The 27,645-nt window shown below is 41.2% G+C and overlaps 1 protein-coding gene across 1 annotated transcript in view; it reads left to right on the top strand.

The window, feature by feature from the left end:
- The window catches only part of CHSY3 (chondroitin sulfate synthase 3), a 603,240-nt gene that overhangs the window by 134,943 nt on the left and 440,652 nt on the right, over positions 1-27,645 (top strand). The window contains exon 2 of the mRNA XM_073625123.1: positions 8,990-9,273. Within this exon, the coding sequence (XP_073481224.1) occupies positions 8,990-9,273 (284 nt within the window). The remainder of the gene's footprint in view (positions 1-8,989; positions 9,274-27,645) is intronic.

Genomic DNA, 27,645 nt, shown 5'->3' on the forward strand with positions numbered 1-27,645 from the left:
CAGGCCAACACCCGGTTGTTGCAGGAGCAGCTTGTGAACACTGTCATGTTCTGTACTGAGAAATGGTGTTCTATTATACAGAGAGCGTGTATAACCCAAGGTGGGCTACTTTATTGTCAGGAGACTGTGTTTTGCCTCTGTTTGCTTTTTGAAGCTGAACCCCTGTATGGGAATCCTGCTGTAAGGAATCCATTATTTTTAATAAAAATGGGCAAAGAAAAGAAAGCCTTGAATTTACTTCAGTAGCTGGACCAAAGTTCATGTAAAGTGTTCATGTAGAGTGTTGAACTGAACCCCCACTAGACATTGTATAATATAGACATATACAGTAAAACCTTGGTTTGAGATTAACTTGGTTTGAGAGCGTTTTGCAAGACAAGCAAAATGTTTGAATACATTTTGACTTGATATACAAGCGATGTCTTAATATACAAGTAGCCTCACATCACAACTGATTATAAAAGAGAAGAGAGGCACCTCTAAGTGTAGCAATACAGTTACATTTAATGAAGACATTTAGCAACTTATATGGTTGATGATTAAAACAGGCACATCTAAGTATGCAGGCATCCGGGGTAAAGCTGTCCACATAGACCATCCTCCGCACCGCCATAGACGATTGCAGAATGACAGCGGTGAGAGCCAGCGGTGAGGAGGGCGGTCTATTTGGACAGCTTTTCCCCCGGATGCCTATTTAGATGTGCCTGTTTTAATCATCAACCATGTGAGTTGCTAAATGTTGTACCTTCATTAAATATAATCATATTGCTACACTTAGCGGCGCCTCTCTTCTCTTTTATACTCTGTAGTTCCTGATGGATTTTCCTTCTAATCCCCTTGTGGAGTTTGCCATTTGTGGATGGACATTTTATGGATACACAACCTATCACATTGCTATAATCTTTTTATATGGACTATAAACTGAAGGACTTATGAATAAATGGTTGTGGAAGGAATCATCTGAGTTTCCATTATTTCTTATGGGGAAATTCGCTTTGATATACAAGTGCTTTGGATTACAAGCATGTTTCTGGAACGAATTATGCTCGCAATCCAAGGTTTTACTGTACTGTATATACATGTGTTGTTGCGTGACTTTGAGATGTCTTTCTTTTTCCATCTATCAAAGTGAGTAGATTGTGCCTCTTGCAGGAAACATATGGTGTGTTTTATAAAATACTGTCTGGATGGACTTATGACTTTGCACAGAAAGCTTTTAATTATGATGAAATAATCCAAAACACATAAAGTATCAGTAAACTTTTTATTACAGTAATAATTCTTAATTAAAGAGACACCATCTCTTTTTATAGGAACTGAGTTCTTATGAAAAATGTGTTCCCAGTAGTTGTGACCTACTTGTTCTATAGACTCCATCCCACTGGCAATTGTCTAACTTTTCTCAGTTTCAAAAGGTTGTGGCCCATTGCCCCATTTGGAAAAAACATTATGAAGTGCGATAGCAACCAGTTCTGTGATAGAGATTACATGTAAGTCACTGGGTGCTTTCATATGTTGTCTGGTGTTCTTTAACCTCTTCATGCAGATATACTGCATGATATTCTGCTGCAGGGCGGCCGCTCTGCGCCAGATCATGTGTTAGGTATGTGATCTGGCACTTCCAGGTCTGGGGCGCGCCACCAATCAGAGGGTTCAGTGGACGCGATGTCCACCAGGACCTGCCAATCGTTCGGGAGACAGGCAGAACAGTAGTCTGCCTATGTAAACAAGGCAGACTGCCACTCTGTGACAAGGGAAGGCAGTGATTTTGTGTTTGCGATAAGCAGAAACACAGATCTCTGCCTTCCCACAGTACAATCACCCCTCACACAGTTAGAAAGCACTCACAGGGAACACAGTTAACCCTTTGATCGCCCCTGATGTTAACCCCTTCCCAGCCAGTGCCATATTTTTTAGCGCTGATCGCTGTATTAGTGTCACTGGTCCTCAAAAAGTGTCAAAGGTGTCAGTTAGGTGTCTGATTTGTCTGCCACATTATCGCAGTCCCGCTATAAGTCGTTGTTCACTGCCTTTACCAGTAAAAAAAATAAAAATGAAAATATTGTTTTTTTTCAAAATGGTCGTTTTTTTTTTTTTTTTATAGCGCAAAAAATAAAAACCGCAGAGGTGATCAAATAACACCAAAAGAAAGCTCTATTTTTGGGGAAAAAAAGAACAAACATGTTATTTGGGTACAGCGTCGCACATTCGCACAATTGTCAGTTAAATTAACGAAGTGTCATATCACAAAAAATGGCCTGGCCATGAAGGGGGGTAAACCTTCCGGAGCTGAAGTGATTAAATAACTATTTAAAGGAGAAGAGTGGGAAATAAAAAAATAAACATACATACTCATCTATATGGCTGCAGCATCAGTCCAATGCTGTCCTCCACCAGCTCTAAGCCCAAGAACTGAGATATCACATGACCACTAATTGCTTAGTTCTTGGATTCGCTCAAGCAGTCACCACTCTCTGCTCTGCCCCCAAGGGCTCACTGGAGCGCTAGGCTGTGAAGGAAGCGGAAGCATCTGGCTCAGGTTCTCAGGGGCGTGCTGAGAGGCTGAGCCAGCTGCCAGTCAGGCATCTGGGTACTTCCTGAGATTATTGTCGGGATACAGCAGAGCAAAAGTACGTGCACTCCTGTGAATCACAAGAGACATTTAACAAACAAGCTTTGGCCATACTTCTTATTTAAAGCGGGGTTCCACCCAAATTTTGAACAATATCTGTATGTATTCTCTTCCTTGCCTAGATGCTGACATGCCATTTAAAAAAATTTAAATCACCGTAATTACCTTTTATTTTTCTATTCTTCTTTGCACTTCCTGGTTTTCCTCCCGTGGGAGTAGGCGTGTTTCTAGCCTCTCCCAGACTCCTGGGAGCTAGTCTCAGGCTTCCCAGGATGCCACTGAGCATGTGCGGGAACGAGCGGTGAATGCTGGGAGCACAGCATTCACCACATCCAGGAAATAAATGCTTGTGGGCTTCAAATGCCCACAATGAAGATGGAAACCGCCTGCAGTGAATAATATAAGTTATTCTTTCCGACAAAATCTGACACAGGCGGACATATTACACACAATATGTGAGTATGTAATGCTGAGAAGAAAAGTTTGTGAATGAACTAAAAAAAAAAAAAAAAACGATAGATAGGTGGACCCCCGCTTTAATAATGACCAAGTAAACACTTCCTTAAAGTGGTTGTAAACCCCATTCATGAAATCTAACCTGGGCACATATATCTGTAATGTTTGCTTATCTCTATCCTAAGTCCTGTGTCCTTCTGCTGCTCCGTTCCTCTGTTATCAGCATCATAACTTCTCTGGCACAGAAGATAACAGCAGCTGGAAATTTGTGTCGGGGAGGGAACTTAGAGATAAATAAGCAGAGAGCTTGTCTATTCACAGTACAGTTCTGCATGTTTCTTCGTTCCTCTGCCTAGGTGGAGTGGGGGTGTGTGCCTTTCCTCCAATCAGTTCTCACACAGTGTATGCCCAGACTCCACACCCACTGCTGAAACAGGAAGAAACATTTGTAACACAATGTGCACTTTCTAATGAGTCTAAAAAACTGAAGACAGCAGATATACATGTAAAACTTATGTAGGGAGATTTGTTTCATCTCTATGTATCATCTGAGGCTGTTCACTTCACTGGGTGTATGTGAGGGTTTACATCCACTTTAATTTCCCTAATATTTTACTGTTTAGAGAGTACTTTATTGTATGAACATTTACATGTTTTCTGCATATATGTCTTTTCTGATGATGTATAATGTAAAGAAAAGTTTATTAATAAGTATAGAAACCAGTGTTAGGTTGTTTCATGTAGTCTCGTAGTCAGAGACTTTAAACTTCAGTTTAATGGAAATAAAGAAGAGAAACATTCAGGCTGAAGTTGTAAAACTCCTTAAATATTATATACATTTACCTGCTACTAGTGCAAGAATACACATTGGCTTGAAAACTAAAGCAGTGGAATTACTCATACTGACCAGTTAAGCTTCCATGTACTATAGTCTGAGCAAGTAAAGCTAAATCCAAGTCAGACAGCTAATGCCACAGTTGAAATACATATCCGAGATAACCCTCCAGGCTGCACTGCAGTTAAAGAGGGACTGCAGTCTGCTCACATAATTTGTAATAAAAACACCTTTGCCATTCTGAAGCTTCCCTCAAACCACTTTGCATATTATTTTATATATACTGTGATTCTGTACTTGCCAAATATGCTGCAGAAATCTCCATCCATTGAGTCAGACACACAGAGGCACACCTCCATCTCTGCAGCCCTGCAGCTCTCATTTGAATTCTTATGACTCATCCCCCCCTCTCTTCCTGGCAAAGTCTCATGACAGTGAAAGAGAGCTGTACATGATGTCATAAGCCTAGGCTTTTTACCAGACAAGAAACAGGAAGTGGGCTGTATAAGGCATTTACTGGCAGAAAAAAAATGTTTTCCTATCCAAAGTTAAAACAACAATGGCAGAGGGTTTAATTGATGGAAAGTTAAAAAAAATGACTGAAGTTCCGCTTTAAGCAAAAAAGTTTAGTCCAGGACACACCTCAGCCAGTGATTGGGCAGTGAAGGAGCAGCAGCACACTTATGAGGTTGTCCTGCTGCTCTTCCTTCCTAAGTAAATTCTGTGTGTTGACCCTTTATATCCTAGTTCAATTGCAGCTATGCAAGACATTACTAATATAGAAAGAAATGTAAATAGGAATTCTAAATAAAAATCCAGTTTTATCAAAAACTTAACTGCATTTTGGATTGGTTGCTGTTGTCATTGTGTTAAATAGAATGAATGTCATTCTCTAAAAAGGAGACAAAATACGTTTTTTTTTTATTTAACAGCCCTTTAACTAGGAAAATGTGGCTCACATTGAAGAAAACAGTAATTTCACTCAATAAGAATAATTCAACAAATTAAATTCTAGCCAGCCAGATAAATATTAACTCAGACAAATGCAGACGTATCTTTCAGAACAAATATCTCTTTGTTTTCCTATTGCTCTTTTTTTGGTGTTATAGTAAATGCTTTTTCTTGTATATTTTTGCTTTGATTGTCGACTTTGCATAGTCAAGTTCTCATATTTTTGCAAGTTAAATATTTTTTTTTTTTTATTATTTTAAGCTGATTTATTTCTTATTGGAACATAAGTAGGGTAATGGTAATGTCACTTTGACATTCATGTAAACCAACCCTTTATTATACTATATTCCCTGAATTAGTTGTTACTGTTACACAAAGCTAGACTTAATGGGCTAAGATTTGATGTAATTATGGATCATTATGGTTACAAGTGTATTTATGACCTACAGACGCCAAAAGCTACATATGTAAGTTCCTTACAGGGTTATCTGCTCTGTCCCAGAATGGCCAGTAATTAAACACTGCATGTAAAACAATATATCGTGTGGGCTAAGTAAAGTGATGAGCCTGGTGGTGACGTGTTTGTTTATTCATGACCCTTTGCCATTGTGTAGGTTGGCACATAATATTCAGTCATTTGAAAAAACATAAGGTAGTTTAGTAATCAGTTAAAAAAATTGCAGTGATGTACGCTGAATTCAATTTTAGTCATCAGACCAGAGCTATTACAATGAGAAATGATTGTAAATTGGTTGCAATGGGCCAGTTCTCTTTTTCCTATTAGGTCTTTGGTCTCCTTTTCCTAATGGGTCTACCAGGAACTCAGGACCACTGCCTCAGCTGCCTGTACTGTATCAATATGAAGATAAGCAAGATGCACTCAATCCACTTTGACATAATTTATCATGGCATATAAGGCCACCACCTCACTCACTTCCAACAAGAATAATGATAAAGCAGACCTACTTTGCTTTTAACAAATCTTAGCTTTCCAAGCTACAGTATTGGCAATAATCACATGTGTGTCCCACACATCCCGCTATAGTCTTCATGCAGCCAGGGCTTTGTCCGGTCCAAATGATCTGCTGAAGCCTATAAAAGCATTTACAACAAGTGGTTAAAATAAACCACCTTGCAATCCTTCGAAGAGAGTATATTCTCATAACATTGTACCACCTACAATGGTGACATACCCTGGGTTTCATGGTTTGGGAAACACTGTTTTTGTATTAGTAGGCTGTATGTTTCACCCATGATGTGAAAAAATGATAGCAGGCTTGTTTTTACTGTCTTTTGAGGTAGACAAGCTCAGTTTTTTTTTTTTTACTGCTAGCACGTTTTCACACAACAATTCATGTTTTAGACCTGACACAGGCAGCTTTTGGCTTCAAGCACATGACCTTAGAGGGGCCGTACATCTTGCCTAACGGCATGCATAGGACACACTGGGAGAATGTATATGGGTGTGCATTGGGGAGTTGCCCAAGGCACCCGTATTGACACTGATGTACAGTTCCTTGCAAAAGTATTCACCCCCTTTGGCTTTTTATGTATTTTGTTACATTACAGCCTTTAGTTTAATTTTTTTTTTAAATCTGAATTATATGTGATGAATCAGAACACAATAGTCTAAGCTGGTGAAGTAAAATTAGAAAAATATATACATAAAACTATTTTTTGAAAAATAAAAAACTGATAGTTGGCATGTGCATATGTATTCACCCCCTATGTTATGAAGCCCATAAAAAGCTCTGGTGCAACCAATTACCTTCAGAAGTCACATAATTAGTGAAATGATGTTCACCGGTGTGCAATCTAAGTGTCACATGATCTGTCATTACACATACTCACAGAGGCTGCAACACCTAAGCAAGAGGCACCACTAACCAAACACTGCCATGAAGACCAAGGAACTCTCCAAACAAGTAAGGGACAATGTTGTTGAGAAGTGCAAGTCAGGGTTAGGTTATAAAAAAATATCCAAATCTTTGATGATCCCTAGGAGCACCATCAAATCTATCATAACCAAATGGAAAGAACATGGCATGACAGCAAACCTGCCAAGAGACGGCCGCACACCAAAACTCACGGACCGTGCACGGAGGGCATTAATCAGGGAGGTAGCACAGAGACCTAAGGTAACCCTGGAGGAGCTGCAGAGTTCCACAGCAGAGACTGGAGTATCTGTACATAGGACAACAATAAGCTGTACGCTCCATAGAGTTGGGCTTTATGGCAGAGTGAACAGAATATAGCCATTACTTTCAGCAAAAAACAAAATGGCACATTTTGAGTTTATCGAAAAGGCATGTGGAGACTCCCAAAATGGAGGAAGGTGCTCTGGTCTGATGAGACTAAAATTGAACTTTTTGGCCATCAAAGAAAACGCAATGTCTGGCGCAAACCCAACACATTACATCACCCAAAGAACACCATGTTTTTCAGCAGTCGGGACTGGGAAACTGCTGAGGAAAAGAAGGATGGTGCTAAATATATTGATAATCTTGAGCAAAACCTGTACCACTCTGTGTGTGATTTGAGGCTAGGACGGAGGTTCACCTTCCAGCAGGACAATGACCCCAAACACACTGCTAAAGCAACACTTGAGTGGTTTAAGGGGAAACATGTAAATGTGTTGAAATGGCCTAGTCAAAGCCCCGATCTCAATCCAATAGAAAATCTGTGGTCAGACTTAAAGATTGCTGTTCACAAGTGCAAACCATCCAACTTGAAGGAGCTGGAGCAGTTTTGCACGGAGAAATGGGCAAAAATCCCAGTGGTAAGATGTGGCAAGCTCATAGAGACTTATCCAAAGCGACTTGGAGCTGTGATAGCTGCTAAAGGTGGCTCTACAAAGTATTGACTTTAGGGGGTGAATAGTTATGCACATTGACTTTTTCTGTTATTTTGTCCTATTTGTTGTTATCTTCACAATAAAAAAAAAAATTTAAAAAATCTGCAAAGTTGTGGGCATGTTCTGTAAATTAAATAATGCAAATCCTCAAACAATCAATGTTAATTCCAGGTTGTGAGGCAACAAAACACAAAAAATGCCAAGGGGGGTGAATACTTTTGCAAGGCACTGTACACTCTGACAGCAATGTGTTTCAATCATTAAATACGTTAAAAACATAGAAGCATTTCTAGCATAAAAGAGAATTAGGCAACATTTCCACATGATAAAAAGAAAGGATAAATAAAGCCTAATCTGTCAGGCACTTACTACACAGTTCCTCTGTAGCAGTGAAAGATTCTTTGTGTCCAACACCACAAAATAATATCTGGTACTTACAAGGCTGCCATCCCATGATCTCTCTCTGCAGACCAGTATAGTCTTGTTTTCAACAAAGTTTATAAGAGAATGTGTGAACAGTAAGGCAGGCAATAGTTGATGGGATTTTCTTAATAAAGCAATGGGCCCCGATGGTATCCATCCCAGAGTTCTAAGAGAACTTTGAGGTATAGTTGTTGGACCATAAACAGATCTTTTTAATCAATCTTTTTTAACAGGAGAAGTTCCCCATGACTGGTGAACAGCTAATATCTATCCACAAGAAGGGCACCAGTTGTAGTCAAGTTAATGGAATCACTTCTGAAAAGAAGAATCATCGATGACTTAAAAATACACACTTGCTGGACCCAAAGCAGCATGGCTTTACTGAGGGCAGATCATGTCAGACTAATCTGATTGATGTACTGTGGACACAGAATATCTTGATTCCAGCAAGGCATTATTGAAAATCATTTATCATTTTTTTATCAAGGTGTACCAGATGTCTATAGTGTTTTTTTAATTTATTTTCCTTGAAATTTCTGAACATTGCCAATTTAAATAATTGTGCACTCCTTTTAACACACCTCCTTCCAGATGAAAGCTTATTTCAATATTTTAAGCTAGTTGTTTTAGAATGTCAAAGCCTTTGTTAGTTAAATCTACTCATTTTTAATGTGGTGATAAACGAGTGAGTGCTTGCCTTAAAGTGTTTTTCCTTTTTTTTTATTTGCCATCTGTATTGGTGCATGTACAGTACTTAGTATTTCTAACAGTAACGTAATGTACAGTAGGTGTCATAACTGGTAACATTTGTAACCATATTTTCATTGTTGTTAAACAGGTGAAAAACTGGAGGAATTTCTGCGCTCTCTAAACAGCAGCAAGCCCCTTTATTTGGGCCAGACAGGACTGGGGAATATTGAAGAACTTGGAAAACTTGGACTTGAACCTGGAGAAAACTTCTGCATGGGAGGTCCAGGGATGATTTTTAGCCGAGAGGTGTTGCGAAGAATGGTCCCACACATTGGTGAATGTCTTCGTGAGATGTATACTACACATGAAGATGTGGAAGTGGGAAGATGTGTGCGGCGCTTTGGTGGAACACAGTGCGTCTGGTCCTATGAGGTAAGAATGTGTATATTATTGCATATTTTATTTCCTTGTTACTTTGCTTTATCTAAATAATACCTCCAATACTTGACATCTAATTGGGTCTTTTCTTTTAGTCTATATAGTAATGCTGTTATTTAATATAAACTCACAATGACATGTCACTGTTCCCTTGGTTACGTTTTTGAACCACATTATGATATTTGATAATTGATAAGATGATCTTCTTTGTTAAAAATTGGATACCCCAAATACCACTTCCTTTAACTGTCGTCAGATTTTTTCCCCCGAATACATTGGTCTATGTTGGTTTAATTTTTGTGGCTTGTGCATAACATCGTAACTGAATTCAGTACTCGCTTAGACTGCCATAAAAGCCATATGAGAGTCTTTAACTGTACTTTAATACTGTATGTGTTGGCTGGTGGTAGAATTTTTAAACAGTGCAGCAATCAGCAGAGTATTAACTAGTTTAATTTTGATTTGCATTATACTAAAGAGCTTAGTCTCACTCATAGATGGATGGGTGTGCACCTCATAAATTGCATTAGGGTGTGCACCTCAAAGCTAAAACACACATGTGGGCATGTGTGTATATGTGTTTGTGTGTGTGTGTATAGATATATATATATATTTTTTTTACAATGCTTTCTTTTTTTTGGGGGGGGGGGGGGTGGGAGGGGGGAGTGTTTATTTTATCTTATTTTTTATTATTTTTACTTTAGGATATTTATTTATGACAATGTTTAATTTATTTTATTTTTTTTTCAAATCTGTTGGGGGGTAAACAGACCCCTGACATCTCCCCTTTGAGACATGGAAAAGGACTGAGGATAGAGATTCCCCAGTCCCTTTCTCAGCAGCCTCAGCTGCACTGGAAATGAATGGACAGGAGTCAGAGGCTCCTCTCCATTCAAAAACTGAAGCATCGTAAACAAAGTTTATGATACTCAGTTATGAATGGACAGAGGCAGCACTCACTGACTCTGTTCATTTGGGAAAAGGAAAACACTGGTAAATGACATGGGGTGGCGTGTAGTGGATAGCACTTTCTTCTAACAGTAAGAAGGGTTGCTGGTTCAAATCCCAACCACCACACTACCTGCCTGGAGTTTGCATGTTCTCCCTGTGCCTGTGTGGGTTTCCTCTGGGTAGTCCGGTTTCCTCCCACACTCCAAAGACATGCTGGTAGATTAATTGGATCCTGTCTAAATTGTCCCTAGTATGTATGAATGTGAGGACCTTAGAGTGTAAGCTCCTTGAGGGTAGGGACTGATGTGACTGTACAATGTATATGTAAAGAGCTGCATAAATTGACAGCACTATATAAGTACCTGAAATAAATAAAAATAAAAAATAAAAAAATTACAGATTTGTCAGACATTTGTTGGATTGTCAGTTGTCAGAATTAGTGGTTACTTATCTGAGAGACCAAAATGGTTAATTGCTGAAGGAACCCCTATCAATCTATTAAGAAACCGTAGAGTTAACCCTTACAAAGACAGAGCTGTGCCGCTCCAGGTGGGGATGATTGCTCCCTTCAACTTTGTGGTGCAGCTCCAGTCCTTCCTCTGCTCTCCATTCTGAAAGATCTGGGGGGGCGGGGGGCCGGAGGAGGATACGGCGGGACACTTAGGGGAAGTTATAATCACTGTGTGCTTCCTCTCTGCAGATTTCAACTGCTTTATTGAAAACCACACGGGGAGATTGTGATTATAACTTCCCGCCACTGTACTGATTGTTCCTGAGTGTCCAGGCATCGGGAGCATTTGTACGAGTACAAGTACTCCTGCAAATACTCGGTATAGGGACAACCTTAGTATTAACGGTAACACCACTGTTACTAGGGATTTTCTTGGACAGATATCCCTTTTAATTCCATTTACAAAGCAATTTGAATCATCAGAACTGAAATTTTGAAAGGAATCTCATTTCAGTAAAGGTTGTTTCAGTGAAGTGTTCAATGAAATACTAATTTCAACTACTTTTTATCCATATTTTAAGCCTTGCATACATTTTCTGCATGTTTCTAAGGGTTAATTACAGCTTCATAATATGATATTCATTATACTTTAAAATGTAATTAAACACTTCAATGTTTGGGAGCAACACCTTGTTAAAAAGCAGGGCTTAACATCTGAGCGTGTGCGTTTCCTCTTTGATGTGCAATTATGTAGTTACAATACACTCATCAATACTTTGCTCCGCATCATCTTCAAGTATACAAAAAGAAAATCCATAAAAGGCGAACAGCAGACAATCTAAGAAATGCTAGTTTCTACTTGCTAAAGCACAGAACTTAAAGTGTATCTAAGCTCAATAACAAAAATGTAATATATCAGTATTATATATTAGTTTTAACAGTTCCTAGATGAGGTTTTGCATCAGTTTTCCTTCATTCCAAGCATTTTTTTTTTTTTGTTTTCATTTGGCAATCCTGTGAATAACACTCTTCCTGTCCTTGCGGGCTATGCTTACTTATTGTAATGTATATATGGAAGGAGCCATGGTTACCACCACCCAGGCTGGACATCAAACATGTCTGCCTCTGTTCACTTCCTTTACAGGAGATGGGAAGATTTGTAGTTCACAGAAGAAAGACAAAATTGTTTTTACTATCAGTTCAGCTTATGGGAAGTGACATGAACATTGTATTTCTGGCAAGATTAAAGCCGAGCTCCACCCAAAAGGGCAAGCTCTGCTTATCTGCCCCCTTTTCCCCTTCCGGTACCACATTTGTCACCTTTCCGGGGGGGGGGGGGGGGGTTGGGGGAGCGGGTACCTGGTTTTGACAGGTACCCGCTCCCACTTCCAGGTGATCTTACCGTGGCGTGATCACTCGGAAGTTCAGCCCTCCTCCTCCTTCCCCCACCATCGGGCCATTCACAAAGCACAGCACGTTCCACTCATGCGCAGTAGGGAACCAGGTGCGAAGCCGCAAGGCTTCACTGACAGTTTCCCTTACAGGTAAGGGCAGCAGCAGCACCCGAGAGCGTATGGAAAAATTGGCTGGGGTGAAGACACCTGGACAGGTAAGTGTCCTAATATTAAAAGTCAACAGCTACAGTATTTGTAGCTGCTGAATTTTTATTTTTTCTGAAGGAGCCTGGAGCTCCTCTTTAAGAAGTAATTTCTGTATGTGATAAAAATGTTCTGAGCCCGAAAAATGAAACCTAATGCAGCCACCATAACTGGTTGGTTGCAGTATATTACATTTTTGTTCTTGATTTGAACTGTCCTTTAAATGCTATGGGATCTGTGCGTTCAAACTGCTTATAACCATTTTTTCTATTGGTCATAATGTGCGCACATTAGTTTTGTAATTATACTAGTACAGCAAAGCTGCCACTAAATTTAGCATGAGTGGAAACGCTGGCCAGGGCTAAAGGATGTGGCTTTTATTAGGAAAGGTGAGGAAGCTTAACTGGAAAACAGTTGTATGTTGGAGGGATGTCATAAAATGCTCACTTATAGACCTGATTTTCAACCAAATGTTAGATTAGCTTTTTGTACAGAAAGATTGAGCTCTAAAAAAATAGCAATTTATACAAAATAAATGCATTTGAAAGTGACTAACTTTCCACCTTAAGGCTGGGTTCACACTATTGCGAATTGGAATGCGGTTTCCCCGCATCCAATTTGCACAGGAGCCCTATGCGTCTTTTGGTCTGTTTCAGGTTCCGAATTCAGCCAAAAATTCGATCTGAAATCGGACCTGAAACGGTGAACCAGGACGCACCGGACCCCTACTGGGAGCCGCATGTGGCGATAGTGTGAACCCAGCCTAAAGTGAATTTGTGGCCAGGCTATGGTCATTTGAGTATTTATATATTCTTAAAAAGCCATGGGGGTTATTTACTAGACCTGGAGAGTGCAAAATCTGCAGCTCTGCATAGAAGCCAATCAGCCTCCAGGTCTTTTTGGCAAAGCTTTATTGAACAAGCTGAAGTTTGAAGCTGATTGGCTACCATGCACAGCTGCACCAGATTCTGAGAGTGCTCCAGTTTTAGTAAATCTCCCCCTGTATGTGAGCTCACTAACCTCTATAGGTGTGGGCAACATAGAACAATACATTGGAATCTTACAAATGAATCACTAATGTCAGATTCTAGTCATTCTATGAGCAGCACAGCTCCCCCTGCCCCCTCTTCCACACAGCAGCCTTCTACACTTTTTATCTCCAATGTATATCCAGCGCAGGTGCAATGGGAAGATAGATGTTCATTAACAAATAGGGTATAGTTGTGGTTACTTTAATTATCCTACCATGTGCAAGCAAACATCCTTTTTTTTACTTTTAATATATTAATGTGGGAGTAAAGTCTATTTGTTGATTTTTACCTATAGGTAAGCCTATAATAATAAAAGTTAGCATTATCCAATTGAAGACTGCAATATGCATATTTAGGACGTGGCTTTCAAGTTTTTTTTTTTTTTTCTGTGGGCAGACAAATTTTTTGTAAAATCTATCTCCTAGCGACTCTATAGCGTTAATGCTTTTACAGACGGTAACCCCCCCTGCTACCCACTGGTGCCTCTCTGGGTTCCACTGCAGAACCCAGAACGGAAGGTCCATAATCAGCTCTATGGTATAGGAAAACCAGGAGCGACCTGTCTTGGTGTGATCAGATACTTTTAAGGGCAGAGGAGACATCTGGGGTCTAATAGACTCCAGATCTCTCCATAAAGAGTACCTGTTACTGCCTATTGCTGTCACAAAGGATGTCTATTTCCTGTGACAGCAATACAACTGATAAAAAAGAGAAACAGTCTAAAAAAATTTAAAAAATAATAGAGAAAATTTTAAAGCACCCCCCCCCCCCCCCCCATGCTCGCATGCACAAGTGAACGGTCCCTCACACATAAGCAAACGGCAATCACACCACATGTGAGGTATTGCCGCAAATATCAGAGCAAGAAAAAAATTCTAGCACCAGACCGAGCATGCATTTCGCGAGCATGCACAATTTTAAAGCATGATAAGTTAGGTATCTACTTACTCAGCGTAACACTATCTTTTATATTCTGCTAAAAATCTGGCATTATATTGTATTTGTCTGCATTAAAATTCTTGAAAGAGTGTTTTTTTTTCAAAATTTGCGTTCAAAAAACCACTGCGCAAATGTGGTGTGACAGAAAAAGTTACAAAACCCACCATTTTATTCTCTAGGGCCTCTATGCACATACCGCGTGACATAAAAATTTACAAAACCCACCATTTTATTCTCTAGGGCCTCTACTAAAAATATATATATTGTATAATGTCTGGAGTTTTTTCTAGCAAAAAAAGCACTTTTTACATGCAAACAGAAAAGGAAAGCACCATATAAATAATATACAATTCACCTTTCTAAAAAATGCTATGTTGTGCTAAGAAAATGTCTTAAGGCTCCCACTGGTGTTATACTGTCTTAGCTTTGCCGCATCGTAGAGCCCTGTAGCTGACAGAAAAGTGACTATGTACAGATTTGACTTTGTGAGAAGATTGTTTACCAGCAGTCAGTTGCAGGTCATTGTACTTTGCATTTCATGCGGCAATATGCTGTGCTATTACAGTAACGCATCATGCAAAGTCAAGAATGTCAGGAAAGCATGGAAGAAATGGAATTCTGTCACTCCATCACAACACATTCATGGTTTATTTATTGATCCCCATACAGACGCAATTTGAGTTAAAAAATTCAGAGGTTGCCAGCAATGTAAACTAGGAATCTAAAACTTACAATATGTTCTTTGCTAAAGCCAGCAAGTGGTTAAAGCATAACTCCACAGTTATTAGTCACCCCTTACAATGCCAATTATCCATCCAGAGTGCCAGTCTCTACGCTACAGCACTGTGACGTGGCAAGTGACAACCTGCATCTGGTGGCAGGTATTGTGGCAAGTGACAATCTGCATCTGGTGGCAAGTAACAAGCTGCATCTGCAGGCAGGCGATGTGGCAGGTGACAATCCACATCTGGTGGCAGGCTACGTGGCAAGTAACATTTTGCATCTGGTGGCAGGCAATGTGGCAAGTGACACGCTCAGGGCTCCCTCTGATTCTGCTTTATGGTGCGTTGAACTATTTAATTTTATTTTACAATGTAATAATAGAAATAATGCGCTTCAATCATCCTGACACCATATCAACCATGGAGCCGTGATGATTGAAGTTCCAACACCAGCCATTGCCCCTACAAATTGCCTGTGAAAAATCGATTACCCCCCCCCCATGCCCCCCACCACCCCCGGGCCTTGGCACAATTTTCTTCCATGCAGCTGGTTCCCGGTGCCAAAAAAGGTTGGGGACCGCTGCATTAGAGGACATTAAATCCTCCCTATGTGCATAGGAGATCAGTGTCACATATTGACTAAAGGTTCCTTGCATTGTTTTGTGAACTGCATAGCAACCATCAACTGCAGTGCATGCAAAAGTATCTGGGTGCATGTAAAGCATCCCATCTGTTCAAAGACTAATAGTAAGCTGGTTCTGAAGAAAATTTGGGCCTCAACTAAATACAGTTAGTTAAAAGGTAAAAATATAAACCAGATGACTTGTCTTGTTATCTATAACCAATCGGTTATTGAAATATCCATTGTGTGACCTGGGAAATATTGACAAATGTGTTCCAATTTAAGAATAAAATCTTGGGAAGTTTATGCATGTAAATGAGAGCACAACACATATCGGACCAAGGCTGGCCATGGATAAGAGATGAGTACAGGCCTACAGGCCTGACAACCCTGGTCAATCTTTATCCAAGGGTAGAGTTCAGTTTGACAGCTTGGAAAAACATGATCAATTGCTATTATTTAACCTCTAATAGCATAGCTCCCAACTGTCCCTGATTTTGAGGGACTATCCCTGATTTGCAACAATGTCCTTCTGTCCCTCTTTCCTCCTCATTTGTCCCTCATTTTGGTCTGATCTATATACAGTATCTCACAAAAGTGAGTACACCCCTCACATTTTTGAAAATATTTTATTATATCTTTTCATGTGACAACACTGAAGAAATTACACTTTGCTACAATGTAAAGTAGTGAGTGTACAGCTTGTATAACAGTGTACATTTGCTGTCCCCTCAAAATAACTCAATAACTCTAAACTGCTGGCAACAAAAGTGAGTACACCCTAAATGAAAATGTCCAAAGTGTCAATATTTTGTGTGTCCACCATTATTTTCCAGCATTGCCTTAACCTTCTTGGGCATGGAGTTCACCAGATCTTCACAGGTTGCCATTGGAGTCCTCTTCCGCTCCTCCATGACAACATCACAGAGCTGGTGGATGTTAGAGACCTTGCACTCCTCCACCTTCCGTTTAAGGATGCCCCACAGATGCTCAATAGGGTTTAGGTCTGGAGACATGTTTGGCCAGTCCATCACCTTTACCCTTAGCTTTTTTAGCAAGGCAGTGGTCATCTTGGAGGTGTGTTTGGGGTCATTATCATGTTGGAATACTTCCCTGTGGCCAAGTCTCCGAAGGTAGAGTATCATGCTTTGCTTCAGTATGTCACAGTACATTTCGGCATTCATGGTTCCCTCAATGAACTGTAGCTTCCCAGTGCTGGCAGCACTCATGCAGCCCCAGACCATGACACTCCCATCACCATGCTTGACTGTAGGCAAGACACACTTGTCTTTGTACTCCTCACATGGTTGCCACCACACATGCTTGACACCATCTGAACCAAATACGTTTATCTTGGTCTTATCAGACCACAGGACATGGTTCCAGTAATCCACACCCTTAGTCTGCTTGTCTTCAGCAAACTATTTGAGGGCCTTCTTGTGCATTATCTTTAGAAGAGGCTTCCTTCTGGGGTGACAGCCATGCAAACCAATTTGATGCAGTGTGCGGCATATGGTCTGAGCACTGACAGGCTGACCACCCCGCTCTTTCAACCTCTGCAGCAGTGCTGGCAGCACTCATACGTCTATTTCCCAAAGATAACCTATGGATACGATGCTGTGCACGTGCACTCAAGTTCTTTGGTCGACCATGGCGATGCCTGTTCTGAGTGGAACCTGTCCTGTTAAACTGCTGTATGGTCTTGGACACCGTGCTACAGATCAGGTTCAGGGTCTTGGCAATCTTCTTATAGCCTAGGCCATCTTTATGTAGAGCAACAATTCTTTTTTTCAGATCCTCAGAGAGTTCTTTGCAATGAGGTGCTATGTTGAACTTCCCATAACCAGTATGAGAGAGTGAGAGCGATAACACCAAATTTAACACACCTGTTCTCCATTCAAACCTGAGACCTTGTAACACTAACGAGTCACATGACACCCGGGAGGGAAAATGTCTGATTGGGCCCAATTTGGACGTTTTCACTTAGGGGTGTAATCGCTTTTGTTGCCAGCGGTTTAGACAATAATGGCTGTGTGTTGAGTTATTTTGAGGGGACAGCAAATTTACACTGTTATACAAGCTGTACACTCACTACTTTACATTGTAGCAAAATGTAATTTCTTCAGTGCTACATTTGTAAATTTCAAAACCAGTATAAAGGGATAATAGTAGTAAAAAAAAGCACCTGTGGGTTAACCAATCTTTTTTATTACGTATACTTCTCCTTTAAGGAGGCGTGGCAGGGTGTGTGTCCTATGGCTACATACATTTGCTAATAGGTGTCCCTCGTTCCCTTCTCAAAAAAGTTGGGAGGTATGTAATAGGCTGATATCAGAGCTGTTTGCTTAAACCTTTAATCTTTCAATGCTTAAACCTTAGATCTTTCCACTCTATAATAATGTATGCTCGGTCAGATGGAATATACTGTAAGTGTTTATGATGCGCTGTCCTAGAGTCTTGCCAGAGTTTAGATTGGATCTGCATTTTCTCCACCTCTAGGCGCACCATGAAAATAATAGGCACAATGTCTAAAGAAAAATAAATGTCATACATTTTCTATGCCAGCCTGCATGTAACTAGATTATTATCTAGTTGATCACTTGCAGATGTATTTCCAGTCTTAGGTGATTACCATCTATGTATTATGTTTGGCTGCTGTAGGATTAACTATTATTAGTTAGAGTTGCTATGGCATCTATTTCATTCCACTAATCTAAGAAACTGGCATTTTCCAAATAATTTCCATCCAAATATGTTGATTCAGTGGTACAATAAAAAAAAAAAAAAAAAACTTTTATTTGCAAACTGAGCCACAGCTACCAATAAATAAGACACAATGCCATAATAAACTCATTGTATATGGGCCTACAAGGCTACATTAGTAAACTTGAATTTCCTGGCATGAGAGTAAAAAAAGATTATACAGAACGTGACACTGTAATTGAAATACAAATGAAATAAGTGGTTTACTGGATGGAAATGCAAAAAAAAAAAAAAAATATGATCTATCTATCTATCTATCTATCTATCTATCTATCTATCTATCTATCTATCTATCTATCTATCTATTGTATCTCACAAAAGTGAGTACACCCCTCACATTTTTGTAAATATTTTATTCTATCTTTTCATGTGACAACACTGAAGAAATGATACTTTGCTACAATGTAAAGTAGTGAGTGTACAGCTTGTATAACAGTGTAAATTTGCTGTCCCCTCAAAATAACTCAACACACAGCCATTAATGTCTAAACCGCTGGCAACAAAAGTGAGTACACCCCTAAGACCCCTTTCACGCTGAGGCAGTTTTCAGGCGTTTCTGCCACCCAAGTGTGAAAGGTTGAGTGGTTTCACATTGGGGGGTGGGGCGGGACGTTAGAATAAGTCCTGCAAGCAGCATCTTTGGGGCGGTTTGGGAGCACTGTATACAGCCCATTGCAATGAATAGGCGGCGCTTTCAAATTGTTTTTTAGGCCATCTTTGGGGTTAAATCACCCCGCTAGTGGCCAAAAAGCACTGCTTAAACAGCAGTAAAGTGCTGCTAAAACGAGTGGCGCTTTACCACTAGCGTACGGGCAGCCCCAGTGTAAAAGGGGTCTAAGCAAAAATGTCCAAATTGAGCTCAATTAGCCATTTTCGCTCCCTGGTGTCATGTGACTCGTTAGTGTTATATGGTCTCCGGTGTGAATGGGGAGCAGGTGTTTTAAATTTGGTGTTATCGCTCTCACTTTCTCATACTGGTCACTGGAATTTCAATATCTCACCACATGGCATAGAACTCTCTGAGGATCTGAAAAAAATAATTGTTGCTCTAGATAAAGAAGGCCTAGGTTATAAGAAGATTGCCAAGGCCCTGAAACTGAGCTGCAGCACAGGGGCCAAGACCATACAGCGGTTTAACAGGACAGGTTACAGTTTGCTGAAGACAAGCAGACTAAGGACATGGATTACTGGAACCATGTCCTGTGGTCTGATGAGACCAAGATAAACTTATTTGGTTCAGATGGTGTCAAGCGTGTGTGGCGGCAACCAGGTGAGGAGTACAAAGACAAGTGTGTCTTACCTACAGTCAAGTATGGTGGTGGAAGTGTCATGGTCTGGGGCTGCACGAGTGCTGCCGGCACTGGGGAGATACAGTTCATTGAGGGAACCTTGAATGCCAACATGTACTGTGACAAACTGAAGCAGACCATGATCCCCTCCCTTCAGAGACTGGGCCGCAGGGCAGTATTCCAACATGATAACAACCCCAAACACACCTCCAAGATGACCACTGCCTTGCTAAAGAAGCTGAGGGTAAAGGTGGTGGACTGGCCAAGAATGTCTCCAGACCTAAATCATATTAAACATCTGTGGGGCATCCTCAAACGGAAGGTGGAGAAACGCAAGGTCTCTAACATCCACCAGCTTCCGTGATGTTGTCATGGAGGAATAGAAGAGGACTCCAGTGGCAACCTGTGAAGCTCTGGTGAACTCCATGCCTAAGAGGGTTAAGGCAGTGCTGGAAAATAATGGTGGCTACACAAAATATTGACACTTGGGCCCCATTTGGACATTTTCACTTAGGTGTGTACTCACTTTTGTTGCCAGCGGTTTGGACATTAAGGGCGGTGTGTTGAGTTATTTTGAGGGGACAGCAAATTTACACTGTTATACAAGCTGTACACTCACTAATTTACATTGTAGCAAAGTGTAATTTCTTCAGTGTTGTTACATGAAAAGATATAATAAAATATTTACAAAAATGTGAGGGGTGTACTCACTTTTGTGAGATACTGCATCTCTCTACCTATCTACATATGCACTTATCGGGCAGTATTTTTCTTTATTTCACTTCTTTTATTTTTAACTAATGTCATGTTTTGTAACAAATGTGCTGGAGTTTTTGGACTACTGTTCCAATCTGCTTATTTCTATTCCAAACTTTAATTTCCTGCTTCATAGTATACAAGCAATCCTATAATTTGACAGTGTTCTGATGCAGCTGGTTAACTGACTTTACAGTGTTGTTGCTGTTTTCTTTACTTCTATCTCCTTTTAAATATAGTGAATTATACCCAACTGACTGTATGTCACTTCTAGCATTAACAAAAATAAATTACATCCTTTAATGTCAATGTACTGAAGAGGTGTAAATTCTTATACTTTTTATGCTTAAGTGGCATCACAATGCGTGTACATGAAATCTGCTCAGATTAACTGCATTATTGGCTGGGCACATACAATAATGAGCTGATTAATGTTATACCTATTCACCAGTGGCATATTTTGTAGAAATAGATTTACAAAAAAAAAAACATTTTTGTTCCTTTATATAACCAAATATCTGTCTCCATACATCATATTGGCATGTATGATATTCTTTGATGACTAGACTGTGTTGATTAATGAGAGCATCTCTGAGCTCCGAGTGTAGCTGAGGACAAATGCACCTCTGTAATAAAAGTTAATAAACCATCAGAGATTGAGATAAACTACTTATTGTGCTGCTTAGAGGATTTACATATAATGTCAGAGAGTAGCGATCAGGATATGATTCCTAATGTGCCATTTTGCGGTTGGATTTTTTGTGGGTTTGCTGAACAAAAGCTATAGAAGAGGTAATTCATCTCTGTAGAGCGTTTAGGCTCTCTCCATACTAGTGCTAAACCCATGGTAGATAAAGGCACTAAATAGAAAAGGGAGTAGCTGCTTATATAACTATTATTGTTGATGATCAGTCATTTCACAGAGCTTTTAGTTAGGCATTAAAGCTGGATAGGTTTGCGTAAGGAAAGGGGAAGAGGGTGTAGAAGAGCTAGAAGTTAAAGTTCTTGTAAAGGGAATTCGTTTTTTAAATAACAAACTTGTTATACTTACCTGCTCTGTGTAATGGTTTTGCACAGAGCAGCCCCAATCCTCCTCTTTTGGGGCCCCCCCGTCAGAGCTTCTGGCTCCTCCCCCTTCTGAGCACCCCCATAGCAACCCGCTGCGAGTAGGCTGAACAAAAAAAAAAAATTAACAGATTCACGCATCCACACAAACAAGGTAGATGGAGGAATCCTCCCTGTTTTGCTAATGTATTCTGACATCAGGGAGTTCTCTGCTGCCAGACACTGATCAGCACTACAGCTGATTGGCTGCAGTGGCTGAGTGAAGGAAAGTTTTCCAACAGTCCCATTTGACAGAGCACGATCTACCAATCGGCTTCTGTCGAACAGGGAGGGCTACACACAGATTAAAATTTTCCCAGTCCCAATTTCGGTCCATGTGTACCAAGCCTCAGAAATAAGAAGTAGCTCTGCCATATAAAGAGACAGTCTAGTGCAGGTGTGCCCAACCTTTTGAAGAGTGAGGGCTCCTTAAGTCACTTGGCAACCAGTCGCTACAATGAGCGGAAGGATGACAGGCCCATGTCCACACTGCATATGCAGAGCAAACATGGACACAGCCGATGGGCCCTCCGATCTGCTCAGACAGAAGAGGACGGATCCCCTTCCCCTTCTGTTTTTTTTAACGGATTGAATTGGAAGTACTGCAGGTGGGTGTAAACGCTGATTGGGTTCGGCTGATTGTGCGAAAGGGGCCTAAGGCCGCTTTCACACTGATGTGCTGTGGTTTCCCCACAACTGCACTTTGCCATAGACTTCTATTATATCCTGCAGGTGTAGTGAACTTTCTGAAAGCACACCCCCAGGTAATAAGTCTATGGCTCAGTGCAGGTAACCCGCAGGTGCACTGCGGATCAGTTTGAAAGCAGCCCAATATCCACTGCAGAACAGATATGCCCATATATACATTGTGATTTTAGTAATACATTTGCCTTTAATACCAGTCTTCCATTCAGGTATCACCAGCTGTTACTGTCCCTGGCAGAGTGCATTTGTTATCATTCCGCCTGTGACAGGAGCTGGTGTTATACAGGAAGCAACAGCTTTAGCGCCTCTACTCCCTCCGCAGCCGCTTGCTTCCTCTATTGGCAGCTTCATTCACAACACTGATGCTCTGGGATGGAGAGTCAGCAACCCGCTATCTGGGCTTGCCATCCCACCATTCCAAAACAAGAGGTCGCGGGCCACATTAGAGTGCTCCGCGGGCCACATGTGGCCCCTGGGCCACTGGTTGGGCACCCCTGATCTAGTGGATCAATATTGTATATGTACTGGCATCATTGCTGCACTCAACATAGCATTGGATACTGTGGGGGAGATTTACTAAAACTGGTGCACACAGAATCTGGTGCAGCTCTGCATGGTAACCAATCAGCTTCCAAGTTTTATTGTCAAAGCTTAATTCTGTGATAAGATTCTGTGTGCTCCAGTTTTAGTAAATCCCCCCCCCCCCGTGTGTACATAATTTTTATAGCCAAAAAAGGCATTTTATCATTTTAACAAATGGGGTTGAGCTACTGTATGAGGCTTGTACTTTGCAAGGGAAGTTGAAATTTGCTGAGAATTTTTCTCCAAAGCTTAGAGAATGTGGTTCAATTTCACTTTCACTCATATCAAAGAATACCCACTGATAAGCAATAAAAATAAAAAAACTGCCCCTTTGCTTGCATATAATTGAATGACAGAAATCAGCAGAGCTTCCCCCTTATTCCCTAATCTCTGTAGAAAAAAACAGCTCATCTGCCTTTAGTAAATCAACCCCATGGATGGGACCTCCAGATCACATTTGCCTAACAGTGTATTTAGCCCAGTAACCCAGTAACATCCTGCTGGTGCTCTAGACTGGGAGAAATATACTGTAACACATTCTGTCCAAAGCAGTGACATTTGCTGGGTATTGTGGAATGAATGTAGAAATCAAACTAACATAGAATTATACTTTAAATAAAAATATTCATACTTTGCAGGTATATCATTTAGCTGTATATTAAACATCATCTTATACAGACAGGTCCAGTAGGAAGCGAGTTAGTGCTACAGTCTTCATGTAATTAATGTGTCCACAGGCTTTCTATACATTTCTACTCATTCTGTACTTTGCAGCATTGTGCGTATGTGTTTACCCTCCTCATATCGCTCAGCTTTACATGACAAGAACACATTTCAGTGCCTGCAGGGATGTAATTACTTGCAGAACAAGGTTGTAATAGTTTCTTTGTATGCTTTTTTGTCATAAAGCAAGCAAAATACACTCCTAATGCCTTGTGTTTGAAATGATAAGCAAGATACATGCACAGTTTTATGGATCGTGTTCCAATACAGAACAGGCAGATAATGAAATGTTACAATATATAAAACCAGATAAACGAACTTACATCATAACATTTAATTGAATGTAAATGCTATTGACGCATGTTTACCTTTAAAATACTGCAGTGCCATGCCAATGATTTCACTCACCATCTTGCATTAGTTTCAACAAATATTCTACTTTACATTTGTAAGATTAGCCTAGTATTGAGAAATGGACTTCCATTTTTCTGCATGTTATGAGTGTAATTTGTTATATACAGTATGGTTCCCAAGATACGGATACACCGGGAGGCTACATGGAACGCCACTGTCTAACATATTATTCTCACTAATCACTGCTCGTGTTCACTTATATTCGGTGCTCAGTAGGAAAATACCTAAGGTACTGTACCAATGTCATTAGCAGAGAATGGTTGTGAGTGGATTGATCTGAGCCACGGCTTATTAAACAAGTAAATTTGTTTTTGTAGTTTATTCATTGGAACTTCTTTGATCTGAGAGCTCATTGGCTGTCATGAAGAAAGACTAGTTAAACTAAAAGTAAAGGTGTTGCACATAACAACCAGTTGAAGTGTACTTTCATTTTTTTTTTTAATCTGTTGTAGAGCCAGGGCTGGATTAAGACCATCATGGGCCTGGTGCTGAGGATTTTGGTGGGCCTTAAGGGCCATATGTCAGCATGCATCCTGAGGTGGAAGGGTGCAGCAACACAGGGCTAATACCAGACTATGGAAGCAGAATACCAGGCTTCTGTTAGGACTGCCCACCAAGCACCCGTTATTAAAGGGGTTGTAAAGGTAAACGTTTGTTCACCTTAATGCATTCTATGCATTAAGGTGAAAAAACTTCCGACAATACCGCCGCCCCCAGCCCCCCTGTTTTACTTACCTGACCCCTCGAAAGTCCCGCGCTCGCTACCGTGGATGGATTGAAAGCAGCGCAGCCATTGGCTCGCGCTGCTGTCAATCACATCCAATGATGCGGCGCACCGGGGGGCGGGGCCAAGTGATACAGTGAGCGGCTATAGCCGCAGGCTGTATCACGGGAGCGCACCACCATGCGAGAGAGCTCACATTAAGGTGTTGAGTCCTTGCAGGGAGGAGCTGAAACAGCCGCCGAAGGACCCCAGAAGACCAGCTTCGTGGCCACTCTGTGCAAAATGAGCTGCACAGTGAAGGTAAGTATAACATGTTTGTTATTTAAAAAAAAAAAAAAAACATCAAAAACCTTTACAACCCCTCTTAATCCCACCATCCGGCTGTGTCCAGGCGGTTTGTGCGGAATTCAGGGATGGTCAGGTCAGGGGAGATCTCTCCCCGTCAGCCCATTGCTTTCTGTGTGTGGCCTGTTATTTTTGGGCCCCTTGGCCCAGGGCTTTTCTTCTCAGAGTATAGGTGCAGTATATAATACATAGAGCGCTGGGCACAGGAATACATAATACACAGAGTGCTGGGCACAGGAATACATAATACATAGAGCGCTAGGCACAGGAATACATAATACACAGAGTGCTGGGCACAGGAATAATAATACACAGAGTGCTGGGCACAGGAATTCACGGAGCACTGGGCACAGGAATACATAATACACAAAGCGCTGGGCACAGGAATACATAATACACATAGCGCTGGGCACAGGAATTCATAATACATGGAGCACTGGGCACAGGAATACATAATACACAGAGTGCTGGGCACAGGAATACATAATACACAGAGTGCTGGGCACAGGAATTCATAATACACGGAGCACTGGGCACAGGAATTCATAATACACGGAGTGCTGGGCACAGGAATACATAATACAAGGAGCACTGGGCACAGGAATACATAATACACTGAGCGCTGGGCACAGGAATACATAATACACGGAGTGCTGGGAACAGGAATACATAATACACGGAGCGCTGGGAACAGGAATACATAATACACGGAGCGCTGGGCACAGGAATACATAACACACAGAGTGCTGGGCACAGGAATACATAATACACAGAGCGCTGGGCACAGGAATTCATAATACACGGAGCACTGGGCACAGGAATACATAATACACGGAGCACTGGGCACAGGAATACATAATACAAGGAGCACTGGGCACAGGAATACATAATACACTGAGCGCTGGGCACAGGAATACATAATACACGGAGCGCTGGGAACAGGAATACATAATACACGGAGCGCTGGGCACAGGAATACATAATACACGTGGCACTGGGCACAGGAATACATAATACAAGGAGCACTGGGCACAGGAATACATAATACAAGGAGCACTGGGCACAGGAATACATAATACACGGATCGCTGGGCACAGGAATACATAATACACGTGGCGCTGGGCACAGGAATACATAATACAAAGAGCACTGGGCACAGGAATACATAATACACAGAGTGCTGGGCACAAGAATACATAATACAAGGAGCACTGGGTACAGGAATACATAATACACAGATCGCTGGGTTCAGGAATTCATAATACAATGGGCGCTGGGCACAGGAATACATAATAAACGTGGTGCTGGGCACAGGAATACATAATACACAGAGCGCTGGGTTCAGGAATTCATAATACACGGAGCGCTGGGCACAGGAATACATAATACACGGAGCGCTGGGCACAGGAATACATAATACAAGGAACACTGGGCACAGGAATACATAATACACTGAGCGCTGGGTTCAGGAATTCATAATACACGGAGCGCTGGGCACAGGAATACATAATAAACGTCGCGCTGGGCACAGGAATACATAATACACAGAGTGTTGGGCACAGGAATACATAATACACAGAGCGCTGGGCACAGGAATTCATAATACACGGAGCACTGGGCACAGGAATACATAATACACGGAGTGCTGGGCACAGGAATACATAATACACTGAGCGCTGGGTTCAGGAATTCATAATACACGGAGCGCTGGGCACAGGAATACATAATAAACGTGGCGCTGGGCACAGGAATACATAATACACAGAGCGCTGGGCACAGGAATACATAATACACAGAGCGCTGGGCACAGGAATTCATAATACACGGAGCACTGGGCACAGGAATACATAATACACGGAGTGCTGGGCACAGGAATACATAATACAAGGAGCACTGGGCACAGGAATACATAATACACTGAGCGCTGGGTTCAGGAATTCATAATACACGGAGCACTGGGCACAGGAATACATAATACACAGATCGCTGGGTTCAGGAATTCATAATACGTGGAGCGCTGGGCACAGGAATACATAATACACAGAGCGCTGGACACAGGAATACATAATACATGGAGCGCTGGGCACAGGAATACATAATACAAGGAACACTGGGCACAGGAATACATAATACACTGAGCACTGGGTTCAGGAATTCATAATACACGGAGCGCTGGGCACAGGAATACATAATAAACGTGGCGCTGGGCACAGGAATACATAATACACAGAGCGCTGGGTTCAGGAATTCATAATACACGGAGCGCTGGGCACAGGAATACATAATACAAGGAACACTGGGCACAGGAATACATAATACAAGGAACACTGGGCACAGGAATACATAATACACTGAGCGCTGGGTTCAGGAATTCATAATACACGGAGCGCTGGGCACAGGAATACATAATACACAGATCGCTGGGTTCAGGAATTCATAATACATGGAGCGCTGGGCACAGGAATACATAATACACAGAGCGCTGGGCACAGGATTACATAATACACAGAGCGCTGGGCACAGGATTACATAATACACTGAGCGCTGGGCACAGGAATTCATAATACACGGAGCACTGGGCACAGGAATACATAATACACAGAGTGCTGGGCACAGGAATACATAATACACAGAGTGCTGGGCACAT

The sequence above is a fragment of the Aquarana catesbeiana genome, linkage group LG01 (assembly GCF_042186555.1).
Source record: "Aquarana catesbeiana isolate 2022-GZ linkage group LG01, ASM4218655v1, whole genome shotgun sequence".
Classification (NCBI taxonomy): domain Eukaryota; kingdom Metazoa; phylum Chordata; class Amphibia; order Anura; family Ranidae; genus Aquarana; species Aquarana catesbeiana.